This window comes from Bison bison, unplaced genomic scaffold, assembly GCF_000754665.1.
Source record: "Bison bison bison isolate TAMUID 2011002044 unplaced genomic scaffold, Bison_UMD1.0 scf7180017864110, whole genome shotgun sequence".
Lineage (NCBI taxonomy): Eukaryota > Metazoa > Chordata > Mammalia > Artiodactyla > Bovidae > Bison > Bison bison.
This window is the reverse complement of record NW_011494682.1, coordinates 1,634,605-1,655,433: the sequence shown is the minus strand read 5'-3', so window position 1 is coordinate 1,655,433 and position 20,829 is coordinate 1,634,605. Positions and strand designations below refer to the sequence as shown.

The following is a 20,829-nucleotide window of genomic DNA, read 5'->3' as shown; positions in this document are numbered from 1 at the left end:
TTTTTTTTTTAAATGTTCTTATTGAGATGGAGACATAATGACATTTCTTATGTGTTACCCTTTTGCCTTTTTAAGCTGAATTGAACTCTTCAACTTTGTGAGACTTAGCTTTAAAATGCTGCATCTCACACAAGAGAGAGAGAAATCTGTTCAAGTCTATTATTGATCCCTCCTGGTGGTGCATTATTTTGCATATGAGGGAGTTCTGTAAAGATTAAGTTGTGTAACATATATAGTTACTGTGGGTTTGTCCTCTGAGACAAGTATTATGGGAAAGGCCTTGCTGGTGGAGTAAGCTATTTTCTGGGTTCTAAAGACTTTAGGAGAAATATAAATGCTTTCAGTGTGTCAGGATGTCCATTAAAATGACCATTTGCTGGATGTTACTTCTAGGAGTTGACTTAATCAAGTATCTAATTGAAACCTATGAGGATAATTTGTCAGACATAATGGACCATTGTATCAATAAATTATGTAACCTCCATTGATAGTTTCACTGAAACTGAATTCGGTTTTTTGAAACTTTCTCTGAATGAAAATAGTGTTGGATATATTTAACACTCATATATACATATATTTAGTCTTCATGTCATTTCTGAAGACTTTTTTGTTTTAAGAACTATGTGGATGAAATACTACAATTTGGTACTTTCAGTGGGTGGCAGAAACATTGAAAAACAGGGATTAAAAAATTAATGATCGTTAATAGCTATTTCTTGAACAGAATACTCTCTTATGAATTTCTTTTGGGCGGAATGATGCTGTTAGTAAATGAGTTCATAGATTCATTGGGTTTTTTGATATAATATGTGTAAATATAATTTGACTAGGACATGCACACGCATATGCAACTCAATAGTTACATAGTAATTTTACATATCCTAGAATTTAAATATGGAAAAATTTTGCTTATAGTCATCTAATTAGGTTTTCTTGCAGTGGTAGATGACTTAGATGGGTGTATCTATTGGTTTTATCTATTTTGAAGATGAGGGAATAAGGTGAATTTAATATGTTGAAGAGTGTCTCAAAACTGAAAGGGTGTATGTTCTTTAACGTACAGAGGTGTTTTTTTGCGATATGAACATTGGGGTGCATACATCTTTTTGAATTACAGGTTTTTTTCCTAAATATATGCCCAGGAGTGGGATTGCTGGGTCATATGTCAACTCTGTTTCTGATTTTTTGAGGAACCTGCATACTTTTTTCCATAGGGCTGCACCAGTTTACATTCCCACTAACAGTGTAAGAGGGTTCCATTTTCTCCATACCCTTTCTAGTATCTGTTATTTGTAGACTTTTTAAATGACAGCCATTCTGACCAGTGTGAGGTGAAAACTCTCACTGTAGTTTTGGTTTTCATTTCTTTAATAATTAGTGATGTTGACCATCTCTTCATGAGCCTGTTGGCCATCTTGTAACATACAGAGGTTTTGATGCTCTGGCAGTAAATGTCTTCTTGACTTGGCATCAGGAAAAGAAAATACTTTGTGGATTTGGTGTCAAGACCAGGTTACTTTACCAGTCTAAGGCAGACGTCGATACATTCTTTTGTGAATATTTATTGGATGTCTACTGTGTCCCAGGCATTAAGTGCTGGGGATACAGATAACATGACCAAAGTAGGTAAGAATCCCTATTCTGATGGTATTTACAATCTAGAGTTGATAAAGCAATCTGTTTTATGCTCCCCTGAGATACCAGTAGTGGTCTGTAGTGGACTTATTTAAAGGGGTGAAATCTTTCTTCATTTGACTTTCTAAACACTAGATCAGAACTGAGCAGAAAAGCGTTGTCACAGCCTGAAATAATCTTCAATTGTATCACATGCCTTCATAAATGTGGCAGTGGGTTATTCACAAAAGCACAGGCAGCTCAAATGAGTCAACCAACTACAGTGTCCTTGCTTTTAGAGGCGGGCAGCTGAGAGACGTTCATGTAGGACCTTTATTGTGAGGCTACAAATAGACATGGATGCTGGGCAGAAGCATGTTGTGAAAACATGAGTGAGTCACCCACACTGGTGTCGTTTAAGCAAACTCTTCTGCCAACTTCTCTTCAGGAGGTCTTGCCTACTCAATGACAGGAATTTACATTTAAGCATTCATTTCAAAGCAGAAATATATATATATATATACACATATATATGTAATTAGTATTCACATACATTCTCAGTTATATAAATTCAGTAATCTCACCTATATATGTAATATATATATATATCACATTATGTGTGTGTGTTTGTGTACATACATATGCACACACCTATTTCGAAGCAAATCTTGAGAGGCATATGGATCATTTCCCATGGAACTGTGTTCAAAATAAATCAGTTGAGGCTCCAGAGGCTCCAGTCAGTTCAGTTCAGTTGCTTAGTCGTGTCCAACTCTTTGTGACCCCATCCGTGGGCTGCAGCACACCAGGCTTTCCTATCCATCACCAACTCCCGGAGTTTACTCAAACTCATGTCCGTCGAGTTGGTGATGCCATCCAACCATCTCATCCTCTGTTGGCCTCTTCTCCTCTCGCCTTTAATCTTTCCCAGCATCAGGGTGTTTTCCAATGAGTTAGTTCTTTATATTAGGTGGCCAAAGTATTGGAGTTTCAGCTTCAGCATCAGTCCTTCCAATGAATATTCAGGACTGATTTCCTTTAGGATGGACTGGCTGGATCTCCTTGCATTCCAAGGGGCTATCAAGAATCTACTCCAACACCACAGTTCAAAAGCATCAATTCTTCAGCACTCAGCTTTCTTTATAGTCCAAATCTCACATCTGTACATTACTACTGGAAAAACCATAGCTTTGACTAGATGGACCTTTGTTGGCAAAGTAATGTCTCTGCTTTTTAATATGCTATCTAGGTTGGTCATAGCTTTTCTTCCAAGGAGTAAGCATCTTTTAATTTCATGGCTGCCGTCACCATCTGCAGTGATTTTGGAGCCCAGTAAAATAAAGTCTCTCACTGTTTCCATTATTTCCCCATCTATTTGCCATGAAGCGATGGGACCAGATGCCATGATGATCTTAGTTTTCTGAATGTTGAGTTTTAAGCTAACTTTTTTACTCTCCTCATTCACTTTTATCAAGAGGCTCTTTAGTTCTTCGCTTTCTACGGGTTGTATCATCTGCATATCTGAGGTTATTGATATTTCTCCTGGTAATCTTGATTCCATCTTGTGCTTCATCCAGCCTGGCATTTCGCATGATATAGTCTGCATATAAATTAAGCAGGGTGACAATATACAGCCTTGACATACTCCTTTCCCAATTTGGAACCATTCTGTTGTTCCATGTCCAGTTCTAACTGCTGCTTCTTGACCTGCATACAGGTTTCTCAGGAGGCAGGTCAGGTGGCCTCATTCCCATCTCTTTAAGAATTGTCCACAGTTTGTTGTGATCCCTTGTGGCTCAGCTGGTAAAGAATCTGCCTGTAATATGGGATACTTGGGTTCAATCCCTGGGTTGGAAAGATGCCCTGGAGAAGGGAAAGGCTACCCACTCCAGTATTCTGGTCTAAAGAATTGTATGGACTGTATAATCCATGGGGTTGCAAAGAGTTGGACAGGACTGAGCGACTTTTGCTTTCACTTTCACACAGTCAAAGGCTTGGGTATAGTCAGTAAAGCAGAAGCAGATGTTTTTCTGGAATTCTCTCCAGATATAATCAAATTAGAATGGCAGCATAGATAGCTGCATGAATTCTCCAACTTGCCACATACATTTGAGCCATCATGCTTCTCTGAGAGGACTCTGAAACTTCCAGAGTGGGTGTGCATGGATTCCTTAAGTGTAGGCAGTTAAAGTTTAGCCTGGGCTTCTGGGAGTAACTGAACTGCTTTGCCAAGAGTTGACCTTACAGTCTTCTGGGATCTAGCCCTGGCTTGTTTCCTGTTCTTAAGCAACAAAGTATTAGAGCATTGGCTTTCTGAGATCCAAGAATATGCAGTGCTCTTATTGCCCTTTTCAGTAAGCTCTACTGTAATGATGCTCTATTCCCCTTGCCATGAAGTGAAAGTGTGTTAGTCCCTCCGTCATGTCTGACACTTTGTGACCCCCTGGACTGTGGCCCATTAGGCTCCTCTATCCATGGAATTCTCTAGGCAAGAATACTGGAGTGGATAGCCATTCCTTTCTCTAGGGAATCTTCCCAGCCCAGGGATCCAACCCATGTATTCTGCATTGTAGGCAAATTCTTTACAATCTAAGCCACCAGAATTTGTAGGCAAATTCTTTACAATCTGAGAGCTTTATAATCTGAAGCTCTCCCCTTGCCATGAGGATGCATGCTCAGTCATGTCCGACTCTTTGCAACCCATGAACTGTAGCCTGCCTGGCTCCTGTGTCCATAGGATTTTCCAGGCAAGAATACTGAAGTGCGTTGCAATTTCTTCCTCCAGGGGATCTTCCTGACCCCAGGGACTGAATTCGCGTCTCCTTCATTGGCAGGTGGATTCTTTACCACTGAGCTCTGCCATACTGTTAAGTAAAAATAAGGGCTTTTATCTTCACTATCCTAAAAACATGTCCTTCCCACAACTAAAGTCTCTTATGACCATGCATATGAACTCATTGCATTAGATTTATATTCTTGGTTGCCAAGTGGGTACTGCTGCTGCTGCTGCTAAGTCGCTTCAGTCGTGTCCGACTCTGTGCGACCCCATAGACGGCAGCCCACCAGGCTCCCCCGTCCCTGGGATTCTCCAGGCAAGAACACTGGAGTGGATTGCCATTTCCTACTCCGATGCCAAGTGGGTTCTGTTAATTAAATTGTTAAATGTTGATTTAACAAATATTTATGAATAGGTTAGTCTGTGGGTAAGATACTGATATAAGGAAAACTGTTTTGATACTTTGTGTCAAGTCTTTGTTATTTAAAAGCTGTCCTTCTTAGCTTTATGGAACACAGAGAAGTGCTTTAATTTAAATTGACTGTTGGTTGTGAATGACTGAGCACAGTCTAGAGTGAAGACTGAGTGAAGAAAGTCATTTAAATTTTTTTCAGGAATAAATATAATCCTATTTTCACAAACCTTTTAGTAAAAGAAGACCGTAAGATTTTTAGGATTTTAGAATTTGTTGAATTTTGTGATATTTATGGAGCCTAACAGAGCACATTTTAAGGGAACTTGTTTCATAATAAGGAACATTTATAAATATAAATTTGGCATCTCCAACTTTGAGGCTTTATTTTAACATACTGCTGTGCTGAGAATATTCGATCAATCTGCTTAAGTTGGAAATGTATCATTTCTTACTCATATATGATATTCCTCAATAAGATAGACACTTCTTTACAAAGCATCATGCGCAATTTGTAACAGCAGGATTAAAGCAACTGATAATTACTTTACTGCATGAAGACTAGATAATAATTTCATCTTCCCTGAATGTTACATTTTGGTACCAAAGTGCGTTTCTTCCCTGAAGTGGAAATAGAAGGTGATGTGTTAATCTGCAACAGAAACATATTCCAGTTTGGGCAGGGTTGTCTGTTGGAATGATCCAATTAGGTTGTGTTGGTAAGAAAACAATAAATGTGTATTCAGTTACAAAGTAAAGGGCACCACACTGTTTACTTGCCTCCAGGGTATGTTGGTCATTCCTTTTCCCTGGAAGAAACTTTAACTTTAGACAATTTGCTTCATTTCATGTATAAGTTTTGAATGAAACCTGTTTGATTGAAGTTTGTTTTTTTGTTTTACCAAATTCCATTTAGCAGAAACCTATTTGGTTGTTTTTCCCATGTAAATGACCTTTGTCAACTCTATTTTCTTGGTGGTCAGAAAATGATGGGTCATTTGAGCAGCGGTGAAGATCCCAAACAATGCTAAATTCTAAACAATATTTTGTGTTTAGCTTGAAATCATTTTGAAATAGCTTTGTTTTGAATAAGATAAAATTAAGCATGGTATGAAATTCAAATAGTACAGAAACACTGCATAGAAGATCGTTTTGCCCTTAAATCCAGGAATAACCATTATTAACCTGTTCATGAATATCTTTCTGTATCTTGCAATGCTTGTATAAACAGATCACTGTGTAGGATTTTCTGTAAATGAGATCATATATGCAATCATTTATGTAACTAGCATTTCAAGAAAGTCTTTCCACCTCAATATGGGTCTTGAACACAGCATTTTTAATGGCTGCATTTCTTTATACACATGGTGTATGTGCTATAATTTACTTAATAAATTCTCTATTAGTGGACTTTTAGTTTTTTTCAGTCTTTTCATTTGTAAACAATCTTGGTGCTTAACTCCACTTTCCTTCTTTGTCATTACCTCTTTAGCTAAATTTTTAGCAGAATGTGATTGCAGTATATACTTATTTTATTTTTGATATTGATTTCAGGTTACACTTCACAAAGGTATACTGATTTAAACTTCTACCAGTAATGGACAAGAGAGCTGGCTTGCTCACTTTCTTGCAAAAACAGAATTTGTCTCATGTTCTCATTTTTGTCATTCTGTGGCTTAAAAATGACGGCTCATTTTTATTCCATTTACATTTCTTTGATTTTTAGTGAGAGGTAATATCCGTCCATACTTATTGCTTACTTATGTGTCTTTATATTTGTACACTTGGGATATTTCTCTTTGGGGCATTCTTTTTTTCTCATTGACTTATAAGAACTCTTTGTATAATAAGGATATTTTCCCTTTGCTTGTCAGAAATATCACAAATGTATTTTTCCTAGATCTGCTATGTATCTTTTAACCATATTTGATTTCTTTTGCTGTAAAGATCTCAATTCTTATGTAGTCAAAATCTTTAGTCTTTTATAGTTTCTTATATTCATGATATATTTAGAGCAGTTTCCCCACCCCAAGATTAGAAAAATATTTACCCACATATCTTAGTTCTTTTATGTTTTCATTTACATTTCTCATCCATCTGGACTTAATTTTTGTGTAAGATTATACTGGTATTTGATGTTTGGACACTTCAGAGGATCTAGATACCTATTCACAGCTCTTCAAACAAAACAATATTGTAAAGCCTCTCTTTCTTGCTATCCATTCTATTGGACTTGGAACTGGAGCTCTTTAGTAGAGATTTTGGCTCATACTTTTCTTCAAGCAGAGAGATAATTTGTTTTTCAAGTCTTGCCTCCTTTTTTCTGTTCCTGCTGGGCCGTGTAAACAGAAATCCTGTTTATGACGACAAAGCACTTTTAGGCAGAGATGGCACACTAAGGATTTGGCAGCTGTGATCTGTCAGGAGAGAAATCATTGATTTATAGTCTGTAGCTACACAGGTGAAGTAAGAAATGAGGGTTGTGTATCCAATCTTCCTTCCTAGTGTAGATGAATGGTCTGTGTAGCTGCTGGTCATTAACCATGCTAGCGGGTAGTTCTTATTTTGATAGAAGAAGGAAGATTGCCTGAATGGGTGCACCTCAAATATGGACCGTATAAAAATCAGTTTGGGAACTTTGGAAACCTATGGATTCCTGGGACCTAATCTTTGAAGATCTTGATTTATTTGTTCAAAGTGAAGATGTGTTTTGTCGCTCAGTCGTGTCTGACTCTTTTGCAACCCCCTGCAAAAGCCCGTCAGGCTCCTTCCTCTGTCCATGGGATTCTCCAGGCAAGAATACTGGAGTGGGTTGCCATTTCCTTCTCTTTCTCCAGGGAATCTTTCCCACATGTGTCTCCTGTACTCATGCACTGACAGGCAGATTCTTTACCACAAAGCCACCTGGGAAGCCCAAAGTGGAAATAAAAATTCAGTATTTCTTTTTCCCTAAAAAACAAAAAACAAAACAAACAAAAACAACCCTCACAGATATTTTTCATGTGGCTCAAATTTGATTTAGGTACTTTCATCATCTCATCACTTATTTTTGATCTTGTGGCTTTACGTTGGGGATCTGATCTGCAGGTAATTCAGGTTTGTTTGCTTATTTCCAATGGCCATGTTTAAAAGTCATTAGGCTGCATCATTTTTCTTGGCTAAATTTCAGATTCAAATGCTAGAGAAGTTTAATTTTATTGATCAACATTCTACACAGTTTTAATAGATTACAGCCAATACAGGCTGAAATTTCTTTTTATGGTTAGTAGACATTTTTTTTTTCAAGTCTTGAAATCTAACAGTAATGTTGGTGAATATTTTAGCATTTATTGCCCCCTAAATATTCTTTTCTCGTTTTACTTGGTTGATAATTGTCAAAGAGATAGAAAATCTTTTGTATTTTAAGGCAGTTTGGGGTTAATTATTAATCCAAGTAATACATTTCTTAATAAAAAGGACATAAAACAACAAAGGTCATTCTTTAGTGTTATATGAAGATATTAAATGTACTAAATTGCAATAAAGTCAAAGTTGACAGCATAAATGTTGAATGTTTTATCATCTTGAATGCGTTTGCTTTGTGTTAGCCATGACGGGTGTGATGGCCTTGACTTATCACAAGTAGTTCACAGACAAACTTCTGGTGCTACCAATTGTGGTTGGATTTTTTTTTCTAAAGAATCTTGCTCCTATGGTGAGATTTCCTCCTTTTTTTCATGTTCTTGTCACTTTTTAAAGCTTATTTATTTTGTTCCATTGATCTATATTTCTGTCTTTGCGCCAGTAACATACTGCCAGAAGGAAAAACATCAATACAGTGTACTAACGCATGTATATGGAATTTAGAAAGATGGTAACAATAACCCGGTGTACGAGACAGCAAAAGAGACACTGATGTATAGAACAGTCTTATGGACTCTGTGGGAGAGGGAGAGGGTGGGAAGATTTGGGAGAATGACATTGAAACATGTAAAATATCATGTAAGAAACAAGTTGCCAGTCCAGGTTCGATGCACGATACTGGATGCTTGGGGCTAGTGCACTGGGACGACCCAGAGGGATGGTATGGGGAGGGAGGAGGGAGGAGGGTTCAGGATGGGGAAAGCATGTATACCTGTGGCGGATTCATTTTGATATTTGGCAAAACTAATACAATTATGTAAAGTTTAAAAATAAAATAAAATTAAAAAAAAATAAAGCTTATTTATTTGTAATTAGAGGATAATTGCTCTACTGTATTGTGTTGGTTTCTGCCATATGTCACTTCCTCAAATTTCTTTTATGCTTGATCTTTCTGAGACTTCAGTTGACTCTCTTGGCCCTTCTATAAAACAAGGAATATCTTTGGTTTAATGTTATACCCTCGTGTGAGCAAAAAAAGGTTCACCAATTGCTTTACATGTGGATTTTTACTTCATTTCTATAAAGGGAAATACACCATTTTGTTTTATTATGGCTGATTCCATATGTTTGATACTACAAGGAATGAAAAGAAACACCAAAATCAGTGGCTGTAACATTGCCGTCTAAGGCTTCTGTGGATTCCTGGTGGCCCTAGTGGTAAAGAATCCACTTGCCAATGTAGGAGACACAGAGACCTGAGTGTGATCCCTGGGAAGATGCCCTGGAGTAGGCCATGACAGCTCACTCCAGTATTCTTGCCCGTAAAATGCCACGGACAGAGGAGCCTGGAGGGCTATAGTGCATGGGATCGCAGAATTGGACATGACTGAACAGCAACCTAACCCTGGAAAACACTGAGAATCTAGAGGCTTTTGCCCTCTTTTTGCCTGAGGAGCAATCTTCATCTTTTCCTGTCACTCCTATTGACTGTCACGCTCCATCTCCTTCCTCTGTTGAAGGAGAGAGAAGTAACTGAGACAGACTGGGAAGAAGGAGACAGGAAGCAGGAAGAAAAGAAAACCAGCATCTTATCGTCTCTCTACTTTATTCTTAGCTTTTTGTATGGTATTATCATATTCAGTCCAAGTAATTATCCTGTGAAATAGCCATTGATTTTACAGAGGAGAAAATTAGGATTTAGAGAAGTTCATAAGTAGTGGAGCTGAGATTAAACTCCGGTATCCCTGACTCCAGGACCTGCTCTTTGTGCTGAGCCACCTGGAGGAGACCTTGGAAGAGACCTCGTTCAGCCTCTTCATCTCTTACCTGAGTAGATTCATAATGTGTATGTTGTTGTTGTTGTCACCCCGTTGTGTCCAGCTCTTTGCGACCCCACAGACTATAGCATGACAGCCCTCTCTGTCCCTCACCTTCTCCTGAAGTTTACCCAAGTTCATATCCATTGCATCGGTGATGCCATCTGGCCTTCTCATCCTCTGATGGCCTCTTCTCCTTCTACCTTCCATCTTTCCCAGCATGAGGGACTGATGTATGTGTTCAGTTCAGTTCACTTCAGTCGCTCAGTCGTGTCCAACTCTTTGCGAACCCAGGAATCGCAGCATGCCAGGCCTCCCTGTCCATCACCAACTCCCAGAGTTCACTCAGACTCACATCCATTGAGTCGGTGATGCCATCTAGTCATCTCATCCTCTGTCGTCCCCTTCTCCTGCCCCCAATCTCTCCCAGCATCAGAGTCTTTTCCAATGAGTCAACTCTTCACATGAAGTGGCCAAAGTACTGGAGTTTCAGCTTTAGCATCATTCCTTCCAAAGACTGATCTCCTTTAGACTATACTGTTCATCAAAAGCACATCTGTCAATGACTGTGATAAACATTAGACATATTATCTAATCTGATGTTCACGTTACAAGGCACAGAGAGGTTAAGTAACTTGTTTAAGTCATTACAGAGTAAATCATATACAGTCTGGATGTCAGCTTGAGGTGATCTGACTCCAGAGTCCATTTTTATACTGTACAGTATGTGTACTATGCCTCGATGTTTTTCTCCTACCTGAAGAAACTGAAATTGACAAAGGTTAAGTGACGTTCCCAAGGTCATCAGCTCTTTGGTGGCAGAATAGAGTCCAGTCTCTGTTTTCCAAGGGCAAGTTGTTAGCTCCTTCCTCTGTTATGCGGTGGGTATCATCTGATCGGAAATGGAATAAAATAAAAACCGAATCAAAATGTAGCTGGAGTGCTTTGCTGCACCTGATTCTGCACCCCTCAGAGTTCAGCCGTGTACATTACATTCTCATGAATTGCTAGGGAGTATGTTCCTCTGTGGGGAATCAGATGTAGAAGTGGTTTTATGAGCCATAGCTATTAAAAATGCACACATCCACACATTATTTCCTTTTTATATTCATGAACACTGACAATAATAAATCAAAAAAGGGCTTTTTTGATAGTTCACTTTACAAATTGCTTTAAATTCTAGTTAAAGTTATTCATTGCATGAGATTATTTTTTAAAATTTCTATATTGTCAAGAGCAACATGTCAAAATGTGATGAAAATAGTTCTTTTCTCAGAAACACTGGAAACACCTCGGAGTTTAAGCAAGTTTCCAGTGTAATGTGTATAATAAATCATCTGTCTCTGTTTTAAAATTGTCAGCAACAAATGGAAACTGTAGCACTTAGCAAAGGATCAAGTACTGAAATAAAAATAATCTTACCTTTTAACGATCACATGACTTTCCATAAATCAAAGCTGTTTTCGGGAAGAGATTAGTTGTTATCTTTATTGGATGAGCAGTCATGGATGTTGGCCTTTGATAAGTGGGACCTAGGGTGTGATTTGGGCGTCTTCTTAGATTCCTTTAGTGTTTCCTGGGTGCCTGGAGAGCATGTGGGGAATGGTGTGTAGCATTATGGGGGAAAGAGAAATACAGATGATGCTGGAGACCTTGCTCTTGCCCCTCACAGAGGTTAATAGCTACATGAAATCAAATTTGTTGTTGTTGTTATTTAGTTACTGAGTCATGTTCAACTTTTTCACAATCCTATGGACTGTAGCCTGCCAGGCTCCTGTGTCCATGGGATTTTCCTGGCAAGAATACTGGAGTCGGTAGTCATTTCCTCCTCCAGAGGACCTTCCAGACCCAGTGATCAAACCTGCATCTCCCACGTTGGCAGGCAGATTCTTTGCTGCTGAGCCACCTGGGAAGCCCTTCAAGTCAAATAGAGTATTCTTAATCTCATACTCCTCCTTTTTTCACTGTGTTCTCTCTTAGACCCAGGCTGTGTGCTTTAGTTTGATCCTGCAGTAGTGATGAGAAACAGTCACTCATCCATACTTGAGAGAGAACGATGCAGGGACACTTCGCCTGTCACCTGTGCCCAGAGCATGGCTTGTCCTGCCATGAGGAGCCTTCCAGGACCTACTCTTTCATGTCACACACACTAAAATAAGGCACACGCACACACAAAGATAAATGACAAAGACATAAAAAGCCCGGTGTCAATGCACAAGAGGTAAAAAAAAAAAAGTGCAAGTCTGAGAAAATCCCAGCTGCATGTATACCTTTTCCCTTTGCCAAGGATGCAGTAGTAGTTGGGCAGGTAACCATACTCCAAAGACTTGTGCCACAGTGAGCATGGATTTGTGCATATCATTTAACCCCCTGAAACTCCATATCTTCGGGGATAAGAGATCAAGACTGATACTATTTAGTGGGCACTGGGGAACCTTTTTCTCTTTTCTCTGCATAAATGCAGCCTGGTTCTACTGGCTTTGTTTATCATTCTGCTTGCTGCTCCCCTAGGAGGAATGAGCTGGATACAATGATTATGTGTGCAAAGGCTGTAAATAACGAGATGGTACCCTTCGGCCATGCAATAGAGTTTATGTAAATAGGGTCCTCTTAAAACACTCACCTGCCAAACTTCAGACCTAAATATCTTGGGCAAAAGTAGGTGTACTGAGGTATTTAGAATGTGTCTGCACACTGTGTGAGGAACTAGTCTTTTTACTTGTCAACTCTTGCTTTTTTATGCCATCTCCACCCCAACCTCATTATTACATAGTGCTGTGCTAAAGGATTTTTGTGTTTTCCCAGTTGAACCCTACCCTTAAAAGAGAAGGATGTACTATTGTTAATGTCATTCTGAAGAGAATATTACTAGCTCTAAAGCCACATAAAAAAATATTTCAAGTAATCATCGTAGTAAGAGTCTCCTGGGATGGCTTTTTAGTGGGGATAGCGCTTAAAGTTCTGTAAATCAATTTTAAAAGACCAATTTCTTTATAATAATTACATTATATGTATACATTATGTGATTATATGATATTATATATATGTGTATGTATATATGTATATTTATAATCCTTTGTTCTTATTATGCTAAGGGGCAATAATGGGTTGGTTCTAAGAGATACATCTACAGGGCGACATGGCCACAAATGTTTAGTTACTCATGTCCCCACGCATTTATTACCTCTAGAGAGAAAGTAATTTGCAGCTCTTGTGTACATTTACACTGGACAATGAATATGCAGTAGAATATTTTTTGAAATTGATGTCTTAGAGACTGCAGGATAGAGGGCAAATCATTTTCTTCTATTCTCTTTGCTCTCCTTTCCTCTTAAAAAGCTTTCCTTTATAGAAAATAGCTATTGTGCATAAAATGTAGCTAGTTATAAGTACCTGCTGTGTGCAAAGTGAAATTCAGCTAAAACAAATACTGAAAGTAACCACAGAGAGAACAACACCAGAAGTACTAAGTCACTTCTACACACTTGGTGGGATTGTATAGTGTGATTTTATGTATGGAAGCATCAATTAGTATTTTTTTAAAGAGTATTGGAGTCATCCTTTGCCTTCTGTAGTCAACCACGAGTCATTACAGTCATTATAGTACTTAGGAGCAGTTCAACCCTTGGAATAGGCAGGAATGGCTAAATCATATGTGTGTGAAATAGAAGGTGATATCCATATTGGTAAAAATCAATATTCTTTACATTTGTTTGATGTTTGTGACAGCCCTCAAAATAGCATACTCATGTGGTTTAAGTCCCCTAGTGACATCACACATAAAATAAGGCATGTTTCTATTAACACCTCTGTTTTCTTTCTATTAGGGTGTGCTGGAGAGTTTCCTGGGCACCGCTGTCTCTGGAGCCATCTTTTGCCTCTTTGCTGGTCAACCACTCACTATTTTGAGCAGCACAGGACCTGTTCTCGTTTTTGAGAGGCTTCTATTTAATTTCAGCAAGTATGTATATAGATATCAAATTATAAATTAGAGTTGTTGAGTTGTAGAACATTCACAGTCTAGATAGAGCACAGAATAGTGAACTGAAAGTTCCTCAGTCGCATCTGACTCTTTGCAACCCCATGGACCGTAGCCCACCAGGCTTCTCTGTCCATGGGATTCTACAGGCGAGAATACCGGAGTGGGTTGCCATTCCCTTCTCCAGAGGATCTTCCTGACCCAGGGATCAAACCCAGGTCTCCTGCATTGCAGGTGGATTCTTTACTGTCTGAGCCACCAGGGAAGCCTGCACAGAATAGTAGTTAAGTGGAATTTGGAAATTTTAGCATCTGAAGATTGAGAGGCCCTCAGAGATTAAGTCACCTGGCAGGTGCTAACATTTGATTCAGTGGAGGTCCCTCTGTCACATTGCTTCTCCTCCGCCCCCGTTCTTCTCTGCCTCATTGTGCTGCTTTGTGCCTCTGGAGGCTGACCCCGGTGGACCCCAGCACGCAGGCTCCTCTGCCCTCTGGCTTCCTGTTGGGTTTGGCTAAAGCAGAGCCTCAGGAGCACAGGAAGGCAGAGAGGTCAGGGCATGTCTGCTTCCCCCGCCGCGCTTGGTCACTGCTCTCCCGGGCAGTCTGGCAGTGGCTTGTTCCATCCAGTGGCTCCCCCCACCCCACCCTGGTTCTGCCCTCATCAGGCTCTGGTGACTCTTCTTTCCTTAGCCTTTCTAAGCTGTTGTGGGGGGCGGGGGACGAGGGTAGAAATGGCTTCCTGACATCTCTAGTCCCTGAGAACCTTGCCATTTTTGTTACTCATTCCTCTGTAAATAGTTCACATCTTAAAAGTTTTCCTCAGAATTCCATCTGAGGTTGCCTTCTATTTCCTGCTATGATCGTACTGACACTAGAGAAGTGAAGTGACTTGTTCAAGGTGACATAGCTTGTCTGTGGAAGAGGCCGGGTGCTCCCGTGGCCCACTGCTCCTAAATCCCATTCCTGTGTTCTTAACTAATGATGGATTTCTAGAATCAACTGGGTAACAGCTAACATTTATTGAGTGCTTGGCCGTGTTCCAAGTATTGTCCTAAGTGCATTACATGTACTCCCTCATTTATTTCTTGTAGCAGTCCTGTGGAGTAGGGACTATATCCTGTTTTATCGATGAGAAAGCAGGCACAGAGTAGGTAATAAATTGCTGAAGGTTGCATCAACCAGTTGTTGCAGGGTGGGGATTTGAATCCCTGGTTTCTGACTCCAGAGCCTAAACCTCTTGTGGAATCACTAGACATTACTAATGGGCTTGGCAATTGTGGTACCAGTATTTCTTTTAGAAATTGATGGATCATTTTAAGATGGAGAAAATTGAATTAACCAAATTATCTAAATAGCCACATTAGCCCACAAATGGCTTCAAAATCAAATTGGGAATTCCAGCTTCTTTCTAGTGAACTTGGTACCTCTGAGAGAGAACTGCCTTTACTGGCAGATCTCAGTACACAGATAGATTGCAGAACTTCATATGGCTTGCTAGCATTCCTTGTTGGAATTTCCATATACTTCTACCATTATACAGTTTTAGGATTTTAATGTTAGAAATGTTATTACCCACTTAATGCCTCGTAGACTTAAGGACTCAAATAGGAGGCTTTGAAATTGTGTGGGGACTTCCCTGGTGTTCCAGTGGTTAAGACTCTGCCTGCCAACGCAGGGTACACGAGTTAGATCCATAGTCTAGGAAGATCCCACATGCCTTGGAGCCACTAAGCCCATGTGCCTGGAGCCTGTGCTCCACAACTGGAGAAGGCCCTTGCACAGCAACGAAGACACAGTGCAGTCATAAATAACTAATAAATAGATAAATGAAATCTTAAAAAATCAACTTAGAGGGATAAAAATTACTAAAAGAAAAAAAAAAAAGAAGCCATGTATGCTGTCAAAAGTGATCACGAGAGAGGAGGGAATGAGAATTTAAAATGAGGGTTTTGAAAACTGGGTTGAGGGCAAAAATTAAAGGTCTTCCAAGCATTTAAAGCTTCAGATTTTAACTAGAGTTATGTTCTCTGTAGATCATTACCAGAAATTCCTCCGTTATAATTCTCAGGAGACCATTGGAAAAAATTCTGCTCCTGTCAGTTTATAGAAAGAGTCAAACAGTTTTTATATGTTTAAGAAAACATCATGTGAGACAAGAAAGCCTTTGTGGAAAGATTAAACAAGCACATATTATAAACAGGGACAAATGTGCAACCTTTGCAGAAAGATTTATTGTATACAATGTGATCAGAGCCTTAATCTACAGAAAATGTTTGCACCCTGGTTTGCTTTAGATAATTGTAGAATCGAGATTATTTCCTTTTGCTAAGCAAGTTCCTTTCTCATTTTCCCTTCTGTTTCATCAAAATTGGAAACTTAAACATAGTTTCAAGTGATTTATTTGAAAATAGCAGTAAAGCAACAAGAAATATTTGAGAAACTGTACTTTAAATCCATCACCGAGTAACATATGACACTTATGTGGCAAACCTTATTCTTTTATTCACAATGCTATATCATTTGCTTACATATGGTAACAGCAGTGCTGATATGTCTAGATACAGAGTATTTGTGTAGACCACTGTTTCTCAAAGTGTGTTTCATCATTTGCTAGTTGCATTAGATTCTCAATGAAAAAGAAAAATCTGTGATCCCAATAAGTCTAGGGAGTGCTGTACATTATTTATTATATCCCCCTATTGATAATTCACTTTACCCTTCAGTTTACTAAGGGATCTGAGAAATCCTTCAGTAAAGAAAGTATTTTACTATCTTTTGCCCAGGTTTTCCCCATCATATTTTACCTTCTTTATTTTTTTAAGAAAGAGATAAATTCTTATTTTGTGAGTTTAATGGACTCAAACAGTAACTCCAAATAATCCACAGATTTATCTCTGACTTGGAATACAGGATTTAATATTTGGCTTATCAACTGGAAAACCATGAAAAGGCATATGAATGATATACTGTCGCTTTTTAAAATTAGTAACAATGAAAGAATAGCTCACAACTTTCCAAAACACACATAGTTTTGTTTCTCCAATTCTGCAGTCTCTTTTGAACTATTTTTACACACTGTATTTCAGTAATGAGCTTCACTCATGTCTCAATAGTAAAGAACTTGCCTGCCAGTGCAGGAGGCATGGGTTTGATCCCCAGGTCAGGAAGATCCCCCGGAGAAGGAAAAGGCAACCCATTCCAGTATTCTTGCCTGGGAAATCCCATGGACAGAGGAGGCTGGTGGGCTACAGTCCATTGAGTTGGAAAAGAGCTGGACATGATTTAGCAACTAAACGACAACAACAATCCCAATAATAGAGAATTGGATTCCTTTTCCTTTTCTTCTGGGAGAAATCTGAAGGGAGTTTAAGCAGTGTGGTCTAAGTCATATAGAAACTTCGTGATTAAAGTTGGATTTTATCCTGTTTGTCATTTGGTCATTTATTAATTTATTTCTTATATTATTTGAGTAGTTTACTTGTAGGCCTTCAAATTATTATTGTCTTCTATTAAGTACCTGGATTTATTCATTCAGTTTAGGGAGTTTATATTTGTCAGTGACTGATTTCTGAAACATGCTTCAAAGGTAAGTTCTTCGTTTTTCCTGTACCCTTGGGTTTCTGCTGCTCAAAACTATCGTGTAAATCTTTAGAAACATTGAGTTTTACCAAAAAAATGTACACTGATTTTGTCCTTCTAACGCACCATAGTTTCTTCGGTTTCTACTATCATTTCCTTTCTGTAGCTTATAACTTTTATAATTTAATTGCAATTTAAACTTGGCACCAAGGGGCCTGATAATCTTATTGGACGTTAACATTGCCTTTTATTGTAGTCATCACTGTTGATCGGCTTGTTTAAAATCACTGTTGATCGGCTTGTTTAAAGTTTCTCATCTTTTATTCCTCTTTCTTCTTGCTGCTGTAAACATATCACTTTCCTAATGGAGTGATTGGTATTAGTGAATTTATCTGGGTTATTCTTACAGAGACTCTCTGGGAGTATTTAAGTATTTTAGAGGAGCTGGTTTGGGTATCCTGTTTAGGTCCTAAGATTCAAGTTTATACATGCATTTTCCCCCTTTGTACTCAAACTGATAGTGTTCCTGACCATTAGCTGATGACTAGATTATTTCTTATCCTGTCCTGTAAACATCAATTCTGTAAATAAGAATTAGCATTCTTAGAACACATTAAGGATTGCTCTAACTTTAATCTTGTTAGGAAAGCAAAACTAGGTAATTGTTTAAAACTTTGTTTTAAGGAAAATGTCTGAAGTAATAAAACTGTTTCTAGGCTCTGACTCATGGTGTGATAATGTAAATTACAGTGTAAACTCCTAAAATTTAGCTTTTTCTAGAGTCTACTTATCTCAGAAAGACATGCATAGGATTCAACACTGGGGTTCCAGATGTGGAGGGAACTGTAAAGAAATGCCAAAGATGTCTTTAGAAAGATTTTGGGAAATCTGTAGAAGATAACTTTCTACCTAAGTGTTACTAATCTCCTGTTTTGGTAATGTATTCCAATGTGTGTGATTTGATAAGAAGGAAATAGAGGACAGTGACTTTAAGGCCCACTCGTGTGCTAGGGCTTCCCTGGTAGCTCAGATGGTAAAGAATCCGCCTGCAATGCAGGAGACCCGAAGTTAATCCCTGGGTCAGGGAGATCCCCTGGAGCAGGAAATGGCAACTCATTCTAGTATTCTTGCCTGGAGAATTCCATGGACAGAGAAGCCTGATGGGCTACAGTGCATGGGGTCGCAAAGAGTCAGACACGACTGAGCAACTAACACATACACACACACACACCACACACTGAATATAAATTGTACAGGAAGAACCATGCTGTAATTTTTAAAAGGACCTGTCCAGTAGTACAGAGAATTGGTTTCTGGTCCAGCTCTGCCGTGAAAGCCTTGACATTGGATAAATGGCTTAGTTTCTATTGGCCTTGGTATCTTCATCCATAAAGTGAGGCACATATGACCACTTGGTGATTAATCAGGATTCTCCAGAGAAACAGAACCAATACGATGTGTATATTCATCTATAAGAGATTTATCATAACTAATTGGCTCACACAGTTCTAGAGGCTGGCAAGTGCAAAACCTGCAAGGTGGCCTAGCAACCTGAAGACCCAGGAGAACTTAGGTTCCAGATCCAAGGCCTTCTGCTGGAGAACTAGGTAGTGCCTATGTTATCGATCAAGTCCAAAGGCAGGCTGTCTGCTGGACAGTCCTCTCTTGCTTGAGGGAAGCTGGCCTTTTTGTTCTTTTCAGTTGAAGAACTGACTGGATGCAGCACACTCTCATTATGGAAGGCAGCCTGCTTTACTCAGGTCTATCGATTTAAATGTTAACCTTACCCAAACCACCCTTACACACCCAGAATAATGTATGACCCAATACCTGAGTACCTCATGGCCTAGTCCAGTTGACATATGAAATCAAGCAACTTTTAATTCTAATATTCAGTAGAAGTTTTGGTTGGTCATCACTTGGGTACCTGTGATAGCTCATAAACCAGTTCAGTAACTTTCTGACATTACAACTTTCAAGTTGTAGCCTGCAGGTATAGCCTTATTGGAACCCTTTTACGCACCAGACATTGTGTTAGGAAGAGAATTTGAATTTTTATTCTAAGAGCAGTGCAAAGCCACCAAAAGACTTTAAACTAGGACATTTGATTTACATTTGAAAAGGTTATTTTGGCTGTGATGTGGAAAACAGCTTTGAGCAGGGCAAGCATCGATATTAGTAAGGAGGTTCTTACAAGAATCAGGGAAAGGCTTCTTGGTGGCCTAGACTAGGCTGTTGGTAATGGACATGTTGACAAGATGTCTTTGGGGAAGCATTAAAATATGTGGCTGTCAGTTATCAGAAACTCACTGTATAAAGGGAAAGCCATAGAGCTTTAAGCATGCATGATCCTTGATTTATTTTTTCTCATACAAGAAATGTGATTACCAATATGTTTTTTCATTGCAAATGATGATAAAAACAACTATTTTAATGCACTGTCCACATAATTGTAAAATAATGAGTGTGAAATGGTAAAATACCAACATTTGACCCATGTTTTCCAAAATATGAATCTTGAACTAATTCACTTGTAAGAAGTGTAAAGGGTATTGAAAAATGGCCTACTTAAATGGAGGCATCTTATTCTTTTTTAAAATATTGAATCACTTGTTTATTTTTACTTTTTAATTGGAAGACAGTTGCTTTACAGTGTTGTGTTGTTTTCTGCTGTACAACAGTGGGAATCAGTCATAATTATTTATATATATTATATATATATATATATATATGTCCTCTCCCTCTTGAGCTCCCTCCCTGCTCCCATCCCACTCCTCTAGGTCATCACAGAGCACCAGGCTGGGTTCCTTGTGTATATAGCAGCTTCCAATTAGTTATCTATTTTATACCTGATAGTATATATATGTCAATATTACTTTCTCAATTTGTCCTACCCTCTTCTTCCCCAGCTGTGTCCATAAATCCATTCTCTACTTCTGCATCTCTATTCCTTCCCTGCAAATTGGTTCATTGGTACTATTTTTCTAGATTCCCAATATATCCATTAATATGTGATATTTTTTTTCTCTTTCTGATTTACTTTACTCTGTATAAGAGGCTCTAGGTTCGTCCACCTCAGTACAGCTGACTCAAATTCATTTGATCCCATCTCCCTGTATTGGTGACACTCAGTTCACAAGGGGCATTGCATGGAGTTCATGCCACATGTCTCCTTGAGCACTGTTTTTCGTCTTCCTGACCTGACCCTCCCTGGTCTATCTCAAAAGTTCTTGCTTTTCCTTAAATACTTTCAGTTTTTTCTGCAAGATTATCTATCCCCACCACCTCGCCGAGCCCAAATTAGTCCCACT

General features: G+C 38.8%; 1 protein-coding gene across 3 annotated transcripts in view; it reads left to right on the top strand.

Annotated features, from left to right (window-relative positions):
* The window catches only part of SLC4A4 (solute carrier family 4 (sodium bicarbonate cotransporter), member 4), a 364,017-nt gene that overhangs the window by 266,414 nt on the left and 76,774 nt on the right, over positions 1 to 20,829 (top strand). For all 3 annotated transcript variants that reach the window (XM_010839087.1, XM_010839088.1, XM_010839086.1), the window contains exon 13: positions 13,789 to 13,922. In XM_010839087.1, coding sequence (XP_010837389.1) covers positions 13,789 to 13,922 — 134 coding nt within the window. The remainder of the gene's footprint in view (positions 1 to 13,788; positions 13,923 to 20,829) is intronic.